Source organism: Temnothorax americanus, unplaced genomic scaffold (genome assembly GCF_048541705.1).
Source record: "Temnothorax americanus isolate GAGA-0224 unplaced genomic scaffold, ASM4854170v1 Scaffold35, whole genome shotgun sequence".
In the NCBI taxonomy this organism is placed as follows: domain Eukaryota; kingdom Metazoa; phylum Arthropoda; class Insecta; order Hymenoptera; family Formicidae; genus Temnothorax; species Temnothorax americanus.
The window spans coordinates 262,085-281,713 of record NW_027509496.1 but is presented as its reverse complement, the minus strand read 5'-3'; the positions used below and the strand labels follow the sequence as shown (position 1 = coordinate 281,713).

General features: G+C 36.2%; 1 protein-coding gene across 6 annotated transcripts in view; it reads left to right on the top strand.

The window, feature by feature from the left end:
- The window catches only part of Ry (xanthine dehydrogenase rosy), a 149,797-nt gene that overhangs the window by 20,989 nt on the left and 109,179 nt on the right, over window positions 1-19,629 (top strand). For 3 of the 6 annotated variants that reach the window (XM_077414069.1, XM_077414070.1, XM_077414071.1), the window contains one exon: window positions 15,330-15,387. The exons of the other annotated variants lie outside the window; for them this stretch is intronic. In XM_077414069.1, coding sequence (XP_077270195.1) covers window positions 15,330-15,387 — 58 coding nt within the window. The remainder of the gene's footprint in view (window positions 1-15,329; window positions 15,388-19,629) is intronic. 6 annotated transcript variants of the gene reach the window in all.

Sequence of the window (19,629 nt, the reverse complement as noted above, 5' to 3'; positions counted from 1 at the left end):
AGACATGGAACGAGAAAGGGAAATAAAAAAGTATGAGAGATATTTAGTTTTTTCTCTTTACTCATTATTGTCGTCCGAAATTGCAAAAATGCTTCAAATAAAACTTGTAGAGCGTAAAAAAACCTACAATTTTTATTTGTTATTCATTTCATTTCGTTGAAAATTACGCCTTGTAGAGCACCTCAAAGTGGAGAGTCGTCGCCATCGCGTCAGCGATAAAGTATTTCTTTCTTATAAACTTACTTCACAAATATTGTCACTTAGATATAAAACTGCACGCTTTCATGTATTCTTCAATGAAACGGTAAGTGTAATTAAGAAAACTTGACGGTTTCAAAATAGCTACAATAATTTCAGGCTTTGCAAGATTTATTTGCAACTTTAAGGCGTAGTGCGGTATGGAATTTTCAACGAAATTAAAGTAATAAATAAGAACATTTTACGATTTTTATTGCTGTGCAAGTTTTATTTGAAGCGTTTATACAGATTCGTGTGCGAAAAACGATAAAATAGAAAAAAACGAACAAAAATGCTCAATTTTTCCTTTTCTCTTTCGATATCTCGAAAACTATCGATCGTACGCCAAAATATCACTGAACGTAACTTGTAGAGCGGGAAAAATCCTATAAAAAACACCTATTATGTTACTTATTTGCGTCAATGAAGTCGGAAATCTTAGCGAAAGCGTTCGGTGCCGCGTATCGACGTAACCAACGCGCCGCTAACGCGATGACGACGACTCTCCACTTTGAGGCGCTCTACAAGGCGTAATTTTCAACGAAATAAAATAAATAACAAATAAAAATTGTAGGTTTTTTACGCTCTACAAGTTTTATTTGAAGCATTTTTGCAAGTTCGGACGACAATAATGAGTAAAAAGAAAAAACTAAATATATCTCTCTCATACTTTTTTATTTCCCTTTCTCGTTCGATGTCTCGAAAACAATCGATCATACGTAAAAATGTCATACGACATAATTTGTAGAGCGTAAAAAAAGCTTTAAAATGAGCTCCGATTCGACCTTGTAACTTTATTAGAAACCGAGTTATCGCGGAAAAACCATTTTTTCACATTTTTTACTCCCGTAAAAAAAGCAAGCGGGAAACAGAGGTCGAAAACTTGAGATTAAGCTTTTCTTGAGCCCCCCAACACCCCCCAAAAGAAAAATCCTGGGTCAGAATTATGTCTTTTATAATCCGTTTTTTTGTACATAGTGACTGGACTAAAAAGGCACAACGTGCCTTGTCTCGCCCGGCGGGTGTTCGGCCGGGCGGCATCCGGCTGATGCTCGCCGGGAATGATGCGTTTTGGGGCGCATCGTTACAAATTCTTCGAGATTTATTTTTGTTAATGTTAAAATCGACGAAGTCTGTTTATTTGTTCTTTGATTCTGTTTATTAGATTGCATTGTATGTTTAAGTTGACTCAGTTTTGTAAAAATATAATTTTTATCTGTCTCACTTACTGACTTGATACTTTTGACAAATGTGTAATGATAATATGTCGTAAGCCAGCTTGAAATTGTTTTGGGGACGGATTGACAGAACATTCATTCTGTTGTCTTATAACAGAAAATAAATTTTCTAATAGATCTTGATTTAATTTTATAGTGCAAAGTTAATGAATTTCATAATTCTCGTTTAAATCTTTAAATAGTAGAATTTATTGTTAATAAAAAATCTATTCTACAAGCTGGTTGTGGCCCAATTTCAAATATACTGTTTTCTAAAGGTTCTAAAAATATTTTGTAAAAATTCTCTGTTCTGTGTCTTTTGTAATAGTGTAATTTAATTTATTAGGTACTGTTTTTCTCTTTAAAGAAGAATTTAGTGTATCAAATGGTTTATCCATGTCTATAATAAATATTGTAAGGCCATGTCATTATCTTTACGAAAATAGTCTGGGAACATAGTTTTATATATTAAGTATGCAGTATACATAGATTCTGAAAAAATTTGTGTTGCTAAGCTAACTTTCATTTTCGAAAAATGTGTTAAATTAAAATGTTTATCAGAAATTTTTGGTATTAAATTTAAAGGATTTTCTTGACTAAGTTTATATACTTTCTCAATTTCTTGCCACTCAACTACACCATTTTTATATAATAACTTTTTTGTTCTGACATTATTTCTCATTGATTTAATTAAATGAGGCGGATCGCAAATAATATATATTTTATGTCCATTTCTTTCAAAATATGGTTTTACGGGAGTAATCGATAGCTTTTTTAATAAACCTTGACTTCTGGGTCCTTTATCTGAGATAATACATTTTACTATTAACCCTATTTCCATGACGGCTTCTACAGTTGTTAACATAAATAACATCATGCGTTTTATTTGCATTGTATTTACTGCCCAGAAACCAATATCCTAATACTTGTTTTACATTTAAATGAATCCATGTAACCATACATACTAAAGCACTTTTTGCTTCTATTGGTTCACGTATGTTACCATCATCAGCTAAGCCAATCATTTCATCAGTGTGGATCATAATGTACTTCTGCCACAAAATTAATTTTATCAAATAAAAGTGATACAACTTTAATTGTTTTTTAATGCAACATTTTCAAACTTATGCTTCAATTCTGATAATATTATTTCATTTAGTCCAATACTGGTGAATTCTGAACTTTTTCCTGGGCTTCATCTTATCTATACTATTATATAAAATTTTTACGGGTGGTGTGTATGTTTGAACGTTAATAACTTAAAAACTATTGGACCGAATTTTTACAACAAGTATATGAAATAGGGGTAGAATTTTCTGGAATGTGCTATAGAGTGTGTATTTTTTTGTTACCGATTTTCTAAAAACCGATTTTTTAATTTTTCTAATTTTTACGGGTAAAAAAATTAAAAAATTGATGTCCAGAAAATAAATAACAAAAAACTATACACCCTATAGCACTCCCCGAAAAATTCTATCCCTATTTTATATGGTTTTAATACAAATTCAGTCCAATAGTTTTTAAGTTAAAAACGTTCAAACATACATCACCCGAAATGTATGTTTGAACGTTTTTAACTTAAAAACTATATTGGACCGAATTTTTGCCACAAGTATATGAAATAGAGGTAAAATTTTCCGGAGAGTGCTATAGAGTGTGTAGTTTTGACGTAGAACTACGTCTCTATACTATTATATAAAATCTTTACGGGTGGTGTATGTTTGAACGTTAATAACTTAAAAATTATTGGACCGAATTTGTATTAGGACCATATAAAATAGGGGTAGAATTTTCCGGGGAGTGCCACTATATGTATAGTTTTTTGTTACCGATTTTCTGGAAACCGGTTTTTCTAATTTTTCTAATTTTTTGGGAAATAATTCGCCGAATCTCAAAGAATTGTAGATCAAACAGGGGTAGCATTTTTCGGGGAATGCTATAAAGTGTATAAATTTTGTTACCGATTTTTTTGGAAACCGGTACGGAAATTTTTTCAATTTTTCGGGAATTTATTGACCAAATCTTAAAGAATTGTATATGAAGTAAGGGAAGAATTTTACGGGGAGCGCCATGATGTGTATAGTTTTTGTTACCGATCTTTCTGGAAACCGGTTTTTTTTAATGTTTCCAATTTTTCGGGAAATTGATTGAATCTTAAAAAATTGTATATGAAGTAGGGGTAGAATTTTCCGGGGAGTGCTATAAAGTGTACTATTTTTTGTTACCAATCTTTTTGGAAACCGGTTCCGAATGACCGAATCTCAAAAAATTGTACATAAAGTAGGGGTTGAATATTCCGGGAAGTGCTATAAAGTATATAATTTTTCGTTACAGATTTTTTTGGAAACCGGTATTGAAAGTTTGACGAATTTTTCGGGAAATAATTAATCGAATTTTAAAGAATTGTATATAAAACAGGGGTAAAATTTCCCGGGAAGTGCTATAAACTGTATATTTTTTCGTTACCGATTTTTTTGGAAACCGGTATCTTTTTGGAAATCGGTTTAATTGAAAGTAATATTTTTTAATTTACAGCATTTTAGAGAGAAAGAGAGAGAGAGAGAGAGAGAGAGAGAGAGAGAGAGAGAGAGAGAGAGAGAGACAGACAGACTATTTGCGTGTCTTATTACATATGTCCTCTGGGGCGAAGACCGGGTAACCAGCTACACCAAAAGTTGAGTGTCGACACCAAAAGTTGAGTGTCAACACCGAAACTTTGGGTGTCGACACCAAAGTTTCGGTATCGACACTCGAATTTTGTATCCCCAAAACTTGGGGATACATAAGCAGGCGCCGATCAGGACATGTATTCTTAACTTTAATGAAATATTGGTAGAGTAATATAATCAGGTCCTAATCGAAATAATGTACATGAGCTTTATGGAATAAAAAAATTATATTCATATATCCGATTCGAAATTTTATTACTCTTTTTAAACTAAATTTGTTTCTTAAGAATTTTTGAAAAATTATATATTTGCGCTGGTTATGACACATGTAGACTATATATAACACTTACATCAAATTAAGAAGTGGTCTATCACGTAAGACGGTTGGCTCACGATCCTCTGGTCCCCGAGGTCTCGAGTTCGAATCCCATCAAGGTAAGTGTGTTTTTCAAGTACGAGAAAAAATTTATAATCATAGGTTGCATCTCTTAAGAAACAAATTTAGTTAAAAAGTAGTTTTTAAAATAGATATAATTTTTTTTATGTCGGGTAAATTTTCTCATTAGAGAGTACCTTATTTGGGGGCTACACTCATTTGAGGGTACCCTATTTGAGGATTCTTTTCGTGGTTAACCCTCATTTCGGTGTTGACCGTCAATTGACGATCCGAATTTACACCAAACCTTTGATGGTATTTTTTATGGTATTTTTACACCGAAAATTGGGTGTTTTAAGACTGCCAAGTAATGTCTTAAGATGCTAATACGACTCTGTGATTGGTTCATAACATCTTAAAATCGTATTTAAAACGATATTAAATATATGGCCTTTGGCTAGTATTCATAGTTAGATCTTATATTTAAAATCGTTTTGAATTTATCTTTAGATGCTGTGCGACTTGTTTCATTGGCTACGGATTATTTGAAGATGAACTTAAGACGATCTTATATTTATATATAATATCTAACTATAAATATCGGCTTTTGATTCAATTTTTTATAAGGAATAGCACTATGTAGTTATTAAGCGGTCTTTAAAAAAAATATATAAAAAAATAACTATCTCATCTTTAAGATACATTAAAATATACACGAATTTTAAAGATGGATATGGCCTAGCTAGCTGTATTGTAAATAATATATGTTAATGATAATATATTCTGTAATATATACATTCTTTGTCTGTTATTTATTTTATAAACTAAGTTCATGTTGCTATTAATCGAATTTAATATCTTGTTTTAATTACTAATATAGGATGCTGTGTAAATGTCATTTTATGTCAGTATTATAACAACTGATATTGTAATATTGGATATGTTATAATATCCGATTAATAGAAGCAAATAAATTTTGTTATAGATTCTATTTAATCTTGTATATAACCTAATTGAACCTCTTAATTTAAACTTAACTCTTCAAAAAACCAAGTTTGTTAAGAACAAGTTTATTTATTCTACAGAATCCTTACAGAAATGTAATATTGTAAGTAATTTGGCTAGTAATTAATTAATTATAGTATTAAGTTCTATAAGGGAATAAAAGAGCTTGTGCCACAATATTCTAATTGAATCTGTTTTATTATAACCTCAAAATATTTTAAAATGCTATAATAATATTTTACTTATTAAACCAATACTGATGTTCTTTTCCATCTTTAGTAATTATAATTTAAATAAAATTTTTTAATCTTATAAAATTGTTATCATACATTCTCTTCTAATTGACACAATGTAAAGATTTTTCAAAGTAGTGCAACAATTATTTTTTGAGGCAATATACATGTTCTCTCTGTAATTGGCGCTCTAATTTAAAGAGATATCATTTCTTTTTTGTAATTGTAATAGATCACTTGAAGCGCGACTCTTCTTTTTGATAAGGTAACAAATAATTTTGTGACGTGTATCACTTGGGTTATAATTTTTCGGAAATAAAGATACTACTGCTTAGATTTTTTCGAGATTTTTCGAGATATAAAGATCTACCACTTGTTACTTAGGTTTTTTCGAGGTATAATACTACCACTTTCTTTTTTTTTTAGGTAACAATATACACTTTTTAAAAAAGGTAATTTTGTGCGGATATCACGCCTTTTTGTAGTATATTACGCATTTTATAAACAGAGTATGTACAGGATAAAGCTATTTGAAGGTATAATACTACCACTTAGTTTTTTTCGAGATAACAACATAACAGGGTAACAACATAATACATATACACTACTATGCGTGTACTTGGCGCTCTTTTTTACCTTTTTTTTAAAAAGGTAATTTTGTACGGATATCACGCCTTTTTGTAGTGTTACGCATCTTAATCTTATAAACAATATATCTTATAATCTTATAAACCGTATATAATACAAGGTATGAAGCTAAAAGTGTTACGGACTATTATTTCTAAAGAAAACAACAATTTAATATTTTGCTTAGTTTTTTTTAAATAATAATCTGTAATCCTTTTAGTTGTACACCTTGTATATATTTTTCAATTTCAACATAAAACATAATCGCAATAAAGCATGATTAATGTTAATAAGTCGTTAACTGTAAAATTCTTTATTTATTTTTATTTGCTTGTCTTACTGAATGTTGTTCGCAACTGTATATGTACCGATATCTTCAGGTATCGATATTTTTGATAATTATTTTTACGTCAGACATAATTTTAATTCATCCAATTTTTATTATGTCTAGACATAATTTTTGCCCAATTTTTATTATGTCTAGACATAATTTTAATTCAGCGATTTTATTATGTCATGACATAATTTTAATTCTGCCGCTAGGGAAATTTTAAGTCGATTGTTATGAATCAAGCTTGAATTCAATGTTTAGGTGTCCCAGGTTGCCGATGACGAAGTCCACATAGCGCGCTCTATAGTTTTCGGTGTCCAGGTGTATTAATACCTTGAATTCGATGGCCACGTGTTCCAAGTTGCCGATGACGAGGTCCACATAGTGCGCTTCGTAGTTTTCGGTGTCTACATGTATTAATACCTCGAATTCGATATCTACGTGTCCTACATTGGGTGTGTTCAGCCGATACTTTGCTAGCCTAGCAATCGTGAGCAGTCGCTCTTTTTCGCTCGTTTCCTCTCTTTTGACCTACTGGATTAAAAAGAGAGGAAACGAGCAAAAACGAGCGACTGCTCACGATTGCTAGGCTAGCGGAGTATCGGCTGAACGCACCCATTTAGATTTAAAGTTATTAATACACCTAGACACCAAAAACTATGAAGCGCACTATGTGGACCTCGTCATCAGCAACCTGGGACACCTAGACATCAATTTCAAGGTATTAATACACGTAGACACCGAAAACTACGGAGCGCAATATGTGGACCTCGTCATTGGCAACCTGGGACACCTAAACATTGAATTCAACATATTATTACACGTGGACACCGAAAACTACGAAGCGCACTATGTGGACCTCGTCATCGGCAACCTGGGACACGTAGACATCAAATTCAACGTACGATTACACCTGGACACCGGAAACTATGAAGCGCACTATCTGGATCCCGTCATCGGCAACCTGGGATACGTGGACATCGAATTCAAAATATTAATACACGTAGACACCGAAAACTACGGAGCGCACTATGTGGATCTTGTCATCGGCAACCTGGGACACCTAGACATCGAATTCAACGTACAATTACACCTGGACACCGAAAACTATGAAGCGCACTATCTGGATCTCGTCATCGGCAACCTGGGACACGTGAACATCAAATTCGAGGTATTATTACACCTAGACACCGAAAACTACGGAGCGCGATATCTGGACCTCGTCATCGGCAACCTGAGACACGTGGACATCGAATTCAAGATATTAATACACGTAGACACCAAAAACTACGGAGCGCACTGTGTGGACCTCGTCATCGGCAACCTGGGACACCTAGACATCGAATTCAACGTACAATTACACCTGGACACCGAAAACTATGAAGCGCACTATCTGGATCTCGTCATCGGCAACCTGGGACACGTGAACATCTAATTCGAGGTATTATTACACCTAGACACCGAAAACTACGGAGCGCGATATCTGGACCTCGTCATCGGCAACCTGAGACACGTGGACATCGAATTCAAGATATTAATACACGTAGACACCAAAAACTACGGAGCGCACTGTGTGGACCTCGTCATCGGCAACCTGGGACACCTAGACATCGAATTCAACGTACAATTACACCTGGACACCGAAAACTATGAAGCGCACTATCTGGATCTCGTCATCGGCAACCTGGGACACGTGAACATCAAATTCGAAGTATTATTACACCTAGACACCGAAAACTACGGAGCGCGATATCTGGACCTCGTCATCGGCAACCTGAGACACGTGGACATCGAATTCAAGATATTAATACACGTAGACACCAAAAACTACGGAGCGCACTGTGTGGACCTCGTCATCGGCAACCTGGGACACGTAGACATCGCATTCAACGTATTATTACACCTGGACACCGAAAACTACGAAGCGCACTGTGTGGACCTCGTCATCGGCAACCTGGGACACGTGGACATCGAATTCAAGATATTAATACACGTAGACACCAAAAACTACGGAGCGCACTATGTGGACTTCGTCATCGGCAACCTGGGACACGTGGACATCGAATTCAAGGTATTAATACACGTAGACACCGAAAACTACGGAGCGCACTATGTGGACCTCGTCATCGGCAACCTGGGACACCTAGACATCGAATTCAACGTACGATTACACCTGGACACCGAAAACTACGAAGCGCACTGTGTGGACCTCGTCATCGGCAACCTGGGACACGTGGACATCGAATTCAAGGTATTAATACACGTAGACACCGAAATCTATGAAGCGCATTATCTGGATCCCGTCATCGGCAACCTGGGACACGTGGACATCGAATTCAAGATATTAATACACGTAGACACCAAAAACTACGGAGCACACTATGTGGACCTCGTCATCGGCAACCTGGGACACGTAGACATCGAATTCAACGTATTATTACACCTGGACACCGAAAACTGTAAAGCGCACTATCTGGACCTTGTCATCGGCAACCTGGGATACATAGACATCAAATTCAAGTTTGATTCATAAGAATCGACTTAAAAATTCCCTAGCGGCACTTTCTGCCAAGCATAGAGAACCTACTTTTCCGTTGACTCAATATTTATTATATATATACCTAATTTTTACTTAAATAGAAATCTTCCTCCTGACCGATAAGTTTATCGACCTAATTTTGAAATACGCGCGCGATATCGAAACTGGCGATACCTGCGCCGCCAGCGTCGAAAAAGTGAAAAGGACGTTTCTCTGATAATCATAATAATATTGAATGAGAGCGTTAGGAGTATCTTAAAAATAAATTTTCACATTTGGACTTTGCGTCGCAATATCTCCGCTCGTAAGGCACGTAGCGGAATATTATGAGAGAAACCCCCCCCTAATTGGACCCCAAGCTATCGATCAAGCCTACTTAGAACTTGATCCGTTCACTCGTTATCGAGATCTCAACATCTCGGGTACTCGCAACCCGTCGCGTCGCGTAAAAGAGTCACGGTCGGTCTCGCTCCGCGTGTACTTGGCGCGAGACACTACCGTGTCTCTTGATATATATAATAAATATTGAGTCAACGGAAAAGAAGGTTCTCTATGCTTGGCAGAAAGTGCCGCTAGGGAATTTTTAAGTCGATTCTTATGAATCAAGCTTGAATTTGATGTCTATGTATCCCAGGTTGCCGATGACAAGGTCCAGATAGTGCGCTTTATAGTTTTCGGTGTCCAGGTGTAATAATACGTTGAATTCGATGTCTACGTGTCCCAGGTTGCCGATGACGAGGTCCACATAGTGCGCTCCGTAGTTTTTGGTGTCTACGTGTATTAATATCTTGAATTCGATGTCCACGTGTCCCAGGTTGCCGATGACGGGATCCAGATAATGCGCTTCATAGATTTCGGTGTCCAGGTGTAATAATACGTTGAATTCGATGTCTACGTGTCCCAGGTTGCCGATGACGTGGTCCACATAGTGCGATCCGTAGTTTTCGGTGTCTACGTGTATTAATACCTTGAATTCGATGTCCACGTGTCCCAGGTTGCCGATGACGGGATCCAGATAATGCGCTTCATAGATTTCGGTGTCCAGGTGTAATAATACGTTGAATTCGATGTCTACGTGTCCCAGGTTGCCGATGACGAGGTCCACATAGTGCGCTCCGTAGTTTTTGGTGTCTACGTGTATTAATATCTTGAATTCGATGTCCACGTGTCCCAGGTTGCCGATGACGGGATCCAGATAATGCGCTTCATAGTTTTCGGTGTCCAGGTGTAATTGTACGTTGAATTCGATGTCTAGGTGTCCCAGGTTGCCGATGACAAGGTCCACATAGTGCGCTTCGTAGTTTTCGGTGTCCAGGTGTAATAATATGTTGAATTCAATGTTTAGGTGTCCCAGGTTGCCGATGACAAGGTCCACATATTGCGCTCCGTAGTTTTCGGTGTCTACGTGTATTAATACCTTGAAATTGATGTCTAGGTGTCCCAGGTTGCTGATGACGAGGTCCACATAGTGCGCTTCATAGTTTTTGGTGTCTAGGTGTATTAATAACTTTAAATCTGAATGGGTGCGTTCAGCCGATACTCCGCTAGCCTACCAATCGTGAGCAGTTGCTCGTTTTTGCTCGTTTCTTCTCTTTTTAATCCAGTAAATCAAAAAAGAGGAAACGAGCGAAAACAAGCGACTGCTCACGATTGCTAGGCTAGCAAAGTATCGGCTGAACGCACCCAATGTAGGACACGTAGATATCGAATTCGAGGTATTAATACATGTAGACACCGAAAACTACGAAGCGCACTATGTGGACCTCGTCATCGGCAACTTGGAACACGTGGCCATCGAATTCAAGGTATTAATACACCTGGACACCGAAAACTATAGAGCGCGCTATGTGGACCTCGTCATCGGCAACCTAGGACACCTAAACATTGAATTCAAGCTTGATTCATAACAATCGACTTAAATTTCCCTAGCGGCAGAATTAAAATTATGTCATGACATAATAAAAATCGCTGAATTAAAATTATGTCTAGACATAATAAAAATTGGACAAAAATTATGTTTAGACATAATAAAAATTGGATGAATTAAAATTATGTCTGACGTAAAAATAATTATCAAAAATATCGATACCTGAAGATATCGGTACATATACAGTTGCGAACAACATTCAGTAAGACACGCAAATAAAAATAAATAAAGAATTTTACAGTTAACGACTTATTAACATTAATCATGCTTTATTGCGATTATGTTTTATGTTGAAATTGAAAAATATATACAAGGTGTACAACTAAAAGGGTTACAGATTATTATTTTTAAAAAACTGAGCAAAATATTAAATTGTTGTTTTCTTTAGAAATAATAGTCCGTAACACTTTTAGCTTCATACCTTGTATTATATACGGTTTATGAAATTATAAGATATATTGTTTATAAGATTAAGATGCGTAACACTACAAAAAGGCGTGATATCCGTACAAAATTACCTTTTTAAAAAAAAGGTAAAATGAGCGCCAAGTACACGCATAATAGTGTATATGTATTATGTTGTTACCCTGTTATGTTGTTACCTCGAAAAAAACAAAGTGGTAGTATTATACCTCCAAATAGCTTTATCCTGTACATACTGTTTATACAATGCGTAATATACTACAAAAAGGCGTGATATCCGCACAAAATTACCTTTTTTAAAAAAAGGTAAAAAAAGGCGCCAAGTACACGAATAGTAGTGTATATGTTGTAACCTAAAAAAAAAGAAAGTGGTAGTATTATACCTCGAAAAAACCTAAGTAACAAGTGGTAGATCTTTATATCTCGAAAAATCTCGAAAAAATCTAAGCAGTAGTATCTTTATTTCCGAAAAATTATAACCCAAGTGATACACGTCACAAAATTATGTTACCTTATCAAAAAGAAGAGTCGCGCTTCAAGTGATCTATTACAATTACAAAAAAGAAATGATATCTCTTTAAGTTAGAGCGCCAATTACAGAGAGAACATGTATATTGCCTCAAAAAATAATTGTTGCACTACATTGAAAAATCTTTACATTGTGTCAATTAGAAAAGAATGTATAATAACAATTTTATAAGATTAAAAAATTTTATTTAAATTTAACAAGGGAATACAAGATATTTAAATACAAAGTTATTTACATGTATATTTTTTAATGGCCACAAAGAATTACAGAAGTAACAGTACAAAATAAAAATATTTTATTAAAATACATAAATTTTTCTTGTAAAAAAACTTGGCGCTGCTAGACCTCGAAATTTTAAATAAATAAATAAACTTATTCTATACTTAATTATAAGCCGCATTATCCGCCGTCCGCGTAGTCACGCACACCCATATCACTCACTCCCACATCCACGCTGATAATCATTTAATATTACTCCCATTGTATTCTTCTCTGAATTATTTTTATTTATTGTTGTTTTTATTTATTTAAAAGGTCTAGCAGCGCCAAGTTTTTTTACAAGAAAAATTTATGTATTTTAATAAAATATTTTTATTTTGTACTGTTACTTCTGTAATTCTTTGTGGCCATTAAAAAATACACATGTAAATAACTTTGTATTTAAATATCTTGTATTCCCTTGTTAAATTTAAATAAAATTTTTTAATCTTATAAAATTGTTATTATACATTCTTTTCTAATTGACACAATGTAAAGATTTTTCAATGTAGTGCAACAATTATTTTTTGAGGCAATATACATGTTCTCTCTGTAATTGGCGCTCTAATTTAAAGAGATATCATTTCTTTTTTGTAATTGTAATAGATCACTTGAAGCGCGACTCTTCTTTTTGATAAGGTAACATAAATTTGTGACGTGTATCACTTGGGTTATAATTTTTCGGAAATAAAGATACTACTGCTTAGATTTTTTCGAGATTTTTCGAGATATAAAGATCTACCACTTGTTACTTAGGTTTTTTCGAGGTATAATACTACCACTTTCTTTTTTTTTAGGTTACAACATATACACTACTATTCGTGTACTTGGCGCCTTTTTTTACCTTTTTTTAAAAAAGGTAATTTTGTGCGGATTATATATATACCTAATTTTTACCTAAATAGAAATCTTCCTCCTGACCGATAAGTCTATCGACCTAATTTCGAAATACGCGCGCGATATCGAAACTGGCGATACCTGCGCCGCCAGTGTCGAAAAAGTGAAAGTGACGTTCTCTGTTTGTTACATGTATGTTACAAAGAGCGGTCGACGTAGACGACGTATCTTAAAAATAAATTTTCGCATTTGGACTTTGCGTCGCAATATCTCCGCTCGTAGGGCACGTAGCGGAATATTATGAGAGAAACCCCCCCCTAATTGGACCCCAAGCTATCGATCAAGCCTACTTAGAACTTGATTCGTTCACTCGTTATCGAGATCTCAACATCTCGGGTACTCGCAACCCGTCACGTCGCGTAAAAGAGTCAGGGTGCCATTACATGGAGCGCGGAAACGCGGAAACGCGGAAGCGCGGAACAGAATAGTAACTAGATTCCGCGTTTCCGCGAGTTGAGTCCCGCACGTTTGAACAGAAAAGCGGAATCCGCTATTATCGTGTATGTATGTATGGCTGCGTTTCGATATTCACTGCCAGTACTTAACGCAGCCTATGTATGTACCCTGGCTTGCATAAGATATACTTCATAATAACCATCAACATGATGTTTGGATCTATAATATTATACTGCCACTTTTATTAAATAATAAAGTAATCGAAGAGTATGTGTAAAAGGTTTTTTTTTCAATGTGATTAGACAGCTCCGAAATTTGATGGAGTATACTGTATCCGCGTTGACAACGGATTTTGACGCGTTCGTTCCGCGAGTTTGTTTCTCCTGGGCTGCGTTCCAAAATTCACTCTAGTTAACTAAAATGCTATAGTGTGCGTGACGTAAACTATAGATTTTAGTTACTCAGAGTGAATTTTGGAACGCAACCCTTATATTACATGGAGCACAATTTGCGCGGAAAAGCGGAACAGTATAGTGACAAATAGACATTTGTATTCATTTCTTAAAATTGTGTTCACTTAATTCATTGCAATTTTTATTAATATGCTTATCTTTTCAGCTTATCTATTAAATACAAGCATTTTAATCAATAAATACCGTTAAAAATTAATATTTTATAATTCTCCGTTCCGCTTTTCCGCTCAAAATATGCTCCATGTAATATAAGGCATTCAAAACAGACGGAACGGATCGACGGAAATCTAGTAAATTTTGTCTTCCGCGCTTCCGCGTTTCGGCGTTTCCGCGCTCCATGTAATGGCACCCTCACGGTCGGTCTCGCTCCGCGTGTACTTGGCGCGAGACACTACCGTGTCTCTTGATATATATTATGTGTTGTTTATTCATGTTGAAACGATTTCTTTTTCTTGATAGAAATTAAAACGATTGGTGATTGATGACTTCAATTTCAACGAGATCAGACAAGTTAAGATACGTCTCACTTTCATATAAGAGTCGATTTACAAGATACATTTCATGTAGATAATTATTGTAAGATAGAGACATTTACAATATCAAGAAAAGGATCCGTTCCGATTAATTACTTTATTCTTGACATTGTGTTTGATACAGCTTATTTTCTTGTAACACAAAAACAATTATATGTCGTGCATTGATTACGCAACTATCAAACTGCGATTAAGTCTCTTTAGAAACGAATTAAACGAAGACCCACAATTTCTCTCTCCATACAAATTCTCGTGTTATTTGTTCCTTCCTCATCTAAATCACGAGGCCAGGCTCGTGCGCGGGCTTGTACAAACAGGTTGGTACGATTAAAAGCTAACTTCAGTATTCTTCAGATTTTTATCCGTCTACACTACTCACTCGGATGAGCCGAGAGTAGGATCATCTTCCAGTCTAGAACTGGCATAAGAAATATTTGATGAATACTTTAATGGCCTGTATAAGTTGCCTGTATGACTTTGATGCAATAGACCCTATATAATGACGTGATAGAACAATTTTATAAACGGGATCATATTCAACACAAAAAAACTACAAAAAATAATTATTTTCATTCTTATGCTCGAAAAAAATCATTTATTTGTTGAACAGTGTTATTACATATGTTATTATACATTATATATTATATCTCGTGATTTAGGTATCAGATAAGAATGTAGAGCCGCAATGGACTCTTCTATGGTATCTTCGCAACAAACGTATCCTTTTACAAATTCACCAATTCAATTTATTCCCGGAAAAAATTTGTTATATATAACTATATACATAGATACATGTATTTGGATAAAAGTGCATAATAACGGGCCCAGCCCCACTGACCTTGACCTTGACATATGTTGTCAAGGTCATCCTCCTGAGTAACCTTCAGAAGGTTTTAGCCGTTGCTCGGTGTTTGTTAAAAAGTTATGAACAAATGTAACTGAAAAATATAACAGTTTATGAAAGACAGACAGACGTCAGACACTTTTATGTATATGATATATCTGTGATATATAGACATTAGACATTTTTCAGTTAATGCTCCCAGGGGCATTAAAAAATTTTAAGTGGAACACCCCATATAGATTGTAGTATATTGTTTGAAAGGGCATAAAAAAAGAAACATTTGGCGCAAATCAGAGGTCGATACGTTAACCTTTCGGAAATTATTTAGGGTCAAAGTTCGAAGAAGCCAATTTTTGAACCTAAATAACTTTTGAATGGATTAACGTATCGATCTCTAACTTATGTCAATTTTTCTTATTTTATGCCCTTTTAAACGATATATTACAATATGAGTTCTACTTAAGAAATTGAAGGTGACCTTTATGTGATTTTCAAACGCCTATCCAATTCTCCTTTATCTTCTCCTTTCTTCTTTTACATTTCTCCTTAACTTCCTTTATCATCTTCGATACTTTCTCTTCCACTATCTTTTCCACCGCCCCTTCTCTATTATCATCTTCCCTCTGCATTCCATTTTTCTTTGGTTACTTTCTACTACAGCTCGCTTCGTCTCACAGCTCACCCGCTCTACTGCTACCACGTGCGTTTCTTGCATGTTTACCTCGCTCTATCGATCCCTTCCATCGATTTTTATCCCTACGTTCCGTAACGCGCATATGCGCGCATTTATCTATAGTATACGTAACGTTTACTACAGAAAATGCGCGCATATGCGCGTTACGGAACGTGGCCTTGATCTCGCCGCTTATCACACGTTGCGAAGACGCGTGTTGCGCATCCGCTTTAGTCTTTTCTGCCGCTTCTTGTGCTATCTCCTCCATCAACATAACCTCTCTCTCGCCCCAGGTCCTCACGCTTTCCTCTTGCCGACACCCTCTAGCCGCCATCCTCTTGCCGCTGACGCTGCTCCTTTTGAAGCGAACTTCGGACAAGGAGGGGGACTTTCTGAAGACCCAAGGTCCCAACGTCTTTTAAAACTCCCCAAGTCTGCCTCGGCATTTGCCCAAGACCCTCGGAAAACTTCAGTCAAAAATTGAGAGGCAGTCTTAAAAAAAAAAAAAAACTTTGGAGTCCCCGACGAAGAAGTCTTGGCTGTTCTTAAGCCCCTCGAAGCCTACTTCGAGTTCCGTTCAAGAAATCCTCTTTCAAAGATCCTCCCGCGGGAACTCAAATAAGATTCTGTGGAAAAAGAACATTTTCGAGCAGAGTATAATTCAAGAAAAGGTAAAAGTAAAATTAAATTACAATCTCACTCTCACAAACTCCCCCGGGCACTGACTCTAACTAGTTGCTCCCAGACTCCCTTTCTCTAAAGAGAGCTAACCTATCTGCATAGACAACTTTACTTCTATGTTTAGGTAATCTTCGAATGCCATATACCACATCACTGAGCTTTTTTCCACTAAATAAGGGCCTTCCCCCTTTCAGGGATTGTATAACCAAACATTCTGCCTTTCTTGAAAAAGAGCTTGTCTGGCTTACGGTCATACCAAGTTTTGACCCTAGCAAAATTGAGGTTCAACCTCTTCCTCACATTGAAATGTACCTCCTCTAGTTTCTCCCTCAGATTCCTAATGAAACTTCCTGCCGGCTGCGATCCCGAATCAGTGGGGCTTCCCTGAAACAAATCTAAAGGTAAACGAAGTCTCCGAGCAAAACACATCTCGGCTGGAGAAACGCCAGAAAACTCATGCTTCGAAGATTAAGCCAGAAGAAACCTTGAAACCCAACGATTCCAATCCTTTTGATTTTCGGAAATGTATTTTGCCAAATAATTCGTTTGGTGTTGGTGTTTGACCTGACCGTAGTGCCTGTCTGACTGAGGATGCAGAGCGGTAGTCCTGGTCTTTCTAATCCCAAGCAACTCCACTAATTCGGAAAATAGTTTTGATTCGAAATTCTTTCCTTGATCTGTGTGTACTTTAAAAGAAACTCCGTACCTGTAGATGAACTGTTTGAAGAAAACTTCCGTTACCATTCTCGCTCTAATACTCTTTATTGGGAAGACTTCCACCTATTTGGTGAATCAATCGACGATCACAAGCAGATACCTATTTCCAGAAGAAGATATTGAGAGGGGGCCAAAGATGTCATTTGGATTCTCTCAAACAGAACCCCAACATTATAAACTTCAAACGGGGATTTTCCCTTTCCTGAAGGTCTCCTCCTAGAAATGCAAACCCTACAAGTCCTGCACCAGTTTTCTACATCCTGTTTACACGTGGCCCAGTAAAACCGACCTCGGATCTTTTCCAGGGTCTTGTTGACCCCGAAATGTCCCCCAGAAGAAGAGTCATGGGCCATCTCCAACACTTCCTTCACCCGCTTTCGTAGGACAACAAGTTAGAAGAAACTTGGAGTTCAAATCAGGAAAATCCCACCTTTCCGTCCCTGAGTACCAACGCATCCCAATACGCCCAATAAACCCGAGCAGAAACGCCCCTAGCGAGAATCTTCGAACGTGACGGACGTTTTCCGGCTTCTTTCGCACAGTCAAAAACCGAAATATCCGGATCCTCTTCCTGCTCCCTTCACCAGCTTTCCAACTTTTTTTCCTCTAAAACAATCCGGGCGATAATCTCTAAAGGCCATTCCACGTAACAAAGTTTTAGTCAAAATCGTAAGGTCGTAAAAAAATAGACCAATCACAGTCGATTATTCTACTTGAGCTCGAAGAATAATTGGCAAGATTCCGATAACCCTGGCGCCTTAATTTGACGATGGTTTTTGGTAGTACTTCTAACGCTGAACAAAAAATTATATAGGTCTTATAGGGTCTGGTTTTCAAGATATACAGTGTTAAAGTTAAAAATAAATAATATAAATTTTTAAATAATACTTCAATTGTGTGTGTATAAACAGTACACACGTAGGCGGGGGTGGAGCTACCGCCCCTAAGCAGGGGGGTGGGGGGTAAACCACAGTTTGCGTGAAAAGTTAAAAACCCGTTTTTTCTTCTTTCGTCGCTTCGTATGAAAAGTTGCATTGTGTAAAAATATTTAATATCTGTAACAGAAATAATTTGTTATAGCACAGAATAGTTAAAATATTGAAAAGTGGCACCTCGCGCGTGACACCTTGTTTCGCGTGAAAAGTGTATGGATGGAGACAGTAGGTTCCGCCCTTCTGCGGGGGGCTCCACTATTGTTAATCTAGACACATATAGTGTGCCTTCAAAGTATATGCGTCGGCTTTCCACGCATGAAAAGTTGTAAATCTGTGGCACCTCGTTTCATATCGACAACATATCAAGGTTATTGAAATCGGTGAGGTCGCCCTTAATCTAAAGTTTTACCAACTTTAACACTTTATATCTCGAAAACCAGAGCAGTTAGCCCTACAAGACCGTAATTTTTTATTTAGCATTAAGGACGTTCGATGGCTTTATTGGAGGGAGTAGTAGGACGCGGGGGTTCTGGAAACAGCGCGCTAGCGTTTGAAGTAGTGCGGTAACCTTTCCCTTTCTTTCGCTCATTTATTTGTAAATTATTAAGTTACATGGGCATATTTTTCTTTCCTTAGCATTTGCATTTTTTCTTGCACTTATTTCATTCTGAAGGTATATGCAATATATCATTTCCTATAAAAACCTATGTTAAAAATGCAGCCAGTTTCATGAAATTTTAATATGTTGTTCTGGAATGCAAAATAGAATTATGTGAATTTTTGGGGAATTTTTCACCGTTTTATTTTGAAAAAAACCTAATCCAAAAATTGTACTTTTTAAATTTGTGGAGTAGATTTTTTTCAAAACAGGACGGTGAAAAATTCCTTTAAAATTCACATAATTCTATTTTGCATTCTAGAACAACATATTAAAATTTCATGAAACTCTCTGCATTTTGTTGTAGCCATCGAACCTCTTTAAAAGTACTACCAGAAACCATCGTCAAATTAAGGCGCCAGGGTTATTGGAATCTAACCAATAATCGAGTGTGATTGGTCTATTTTCTTATAGCCTTACAATTATGACTAAAACTTTGTTACGTGCAATG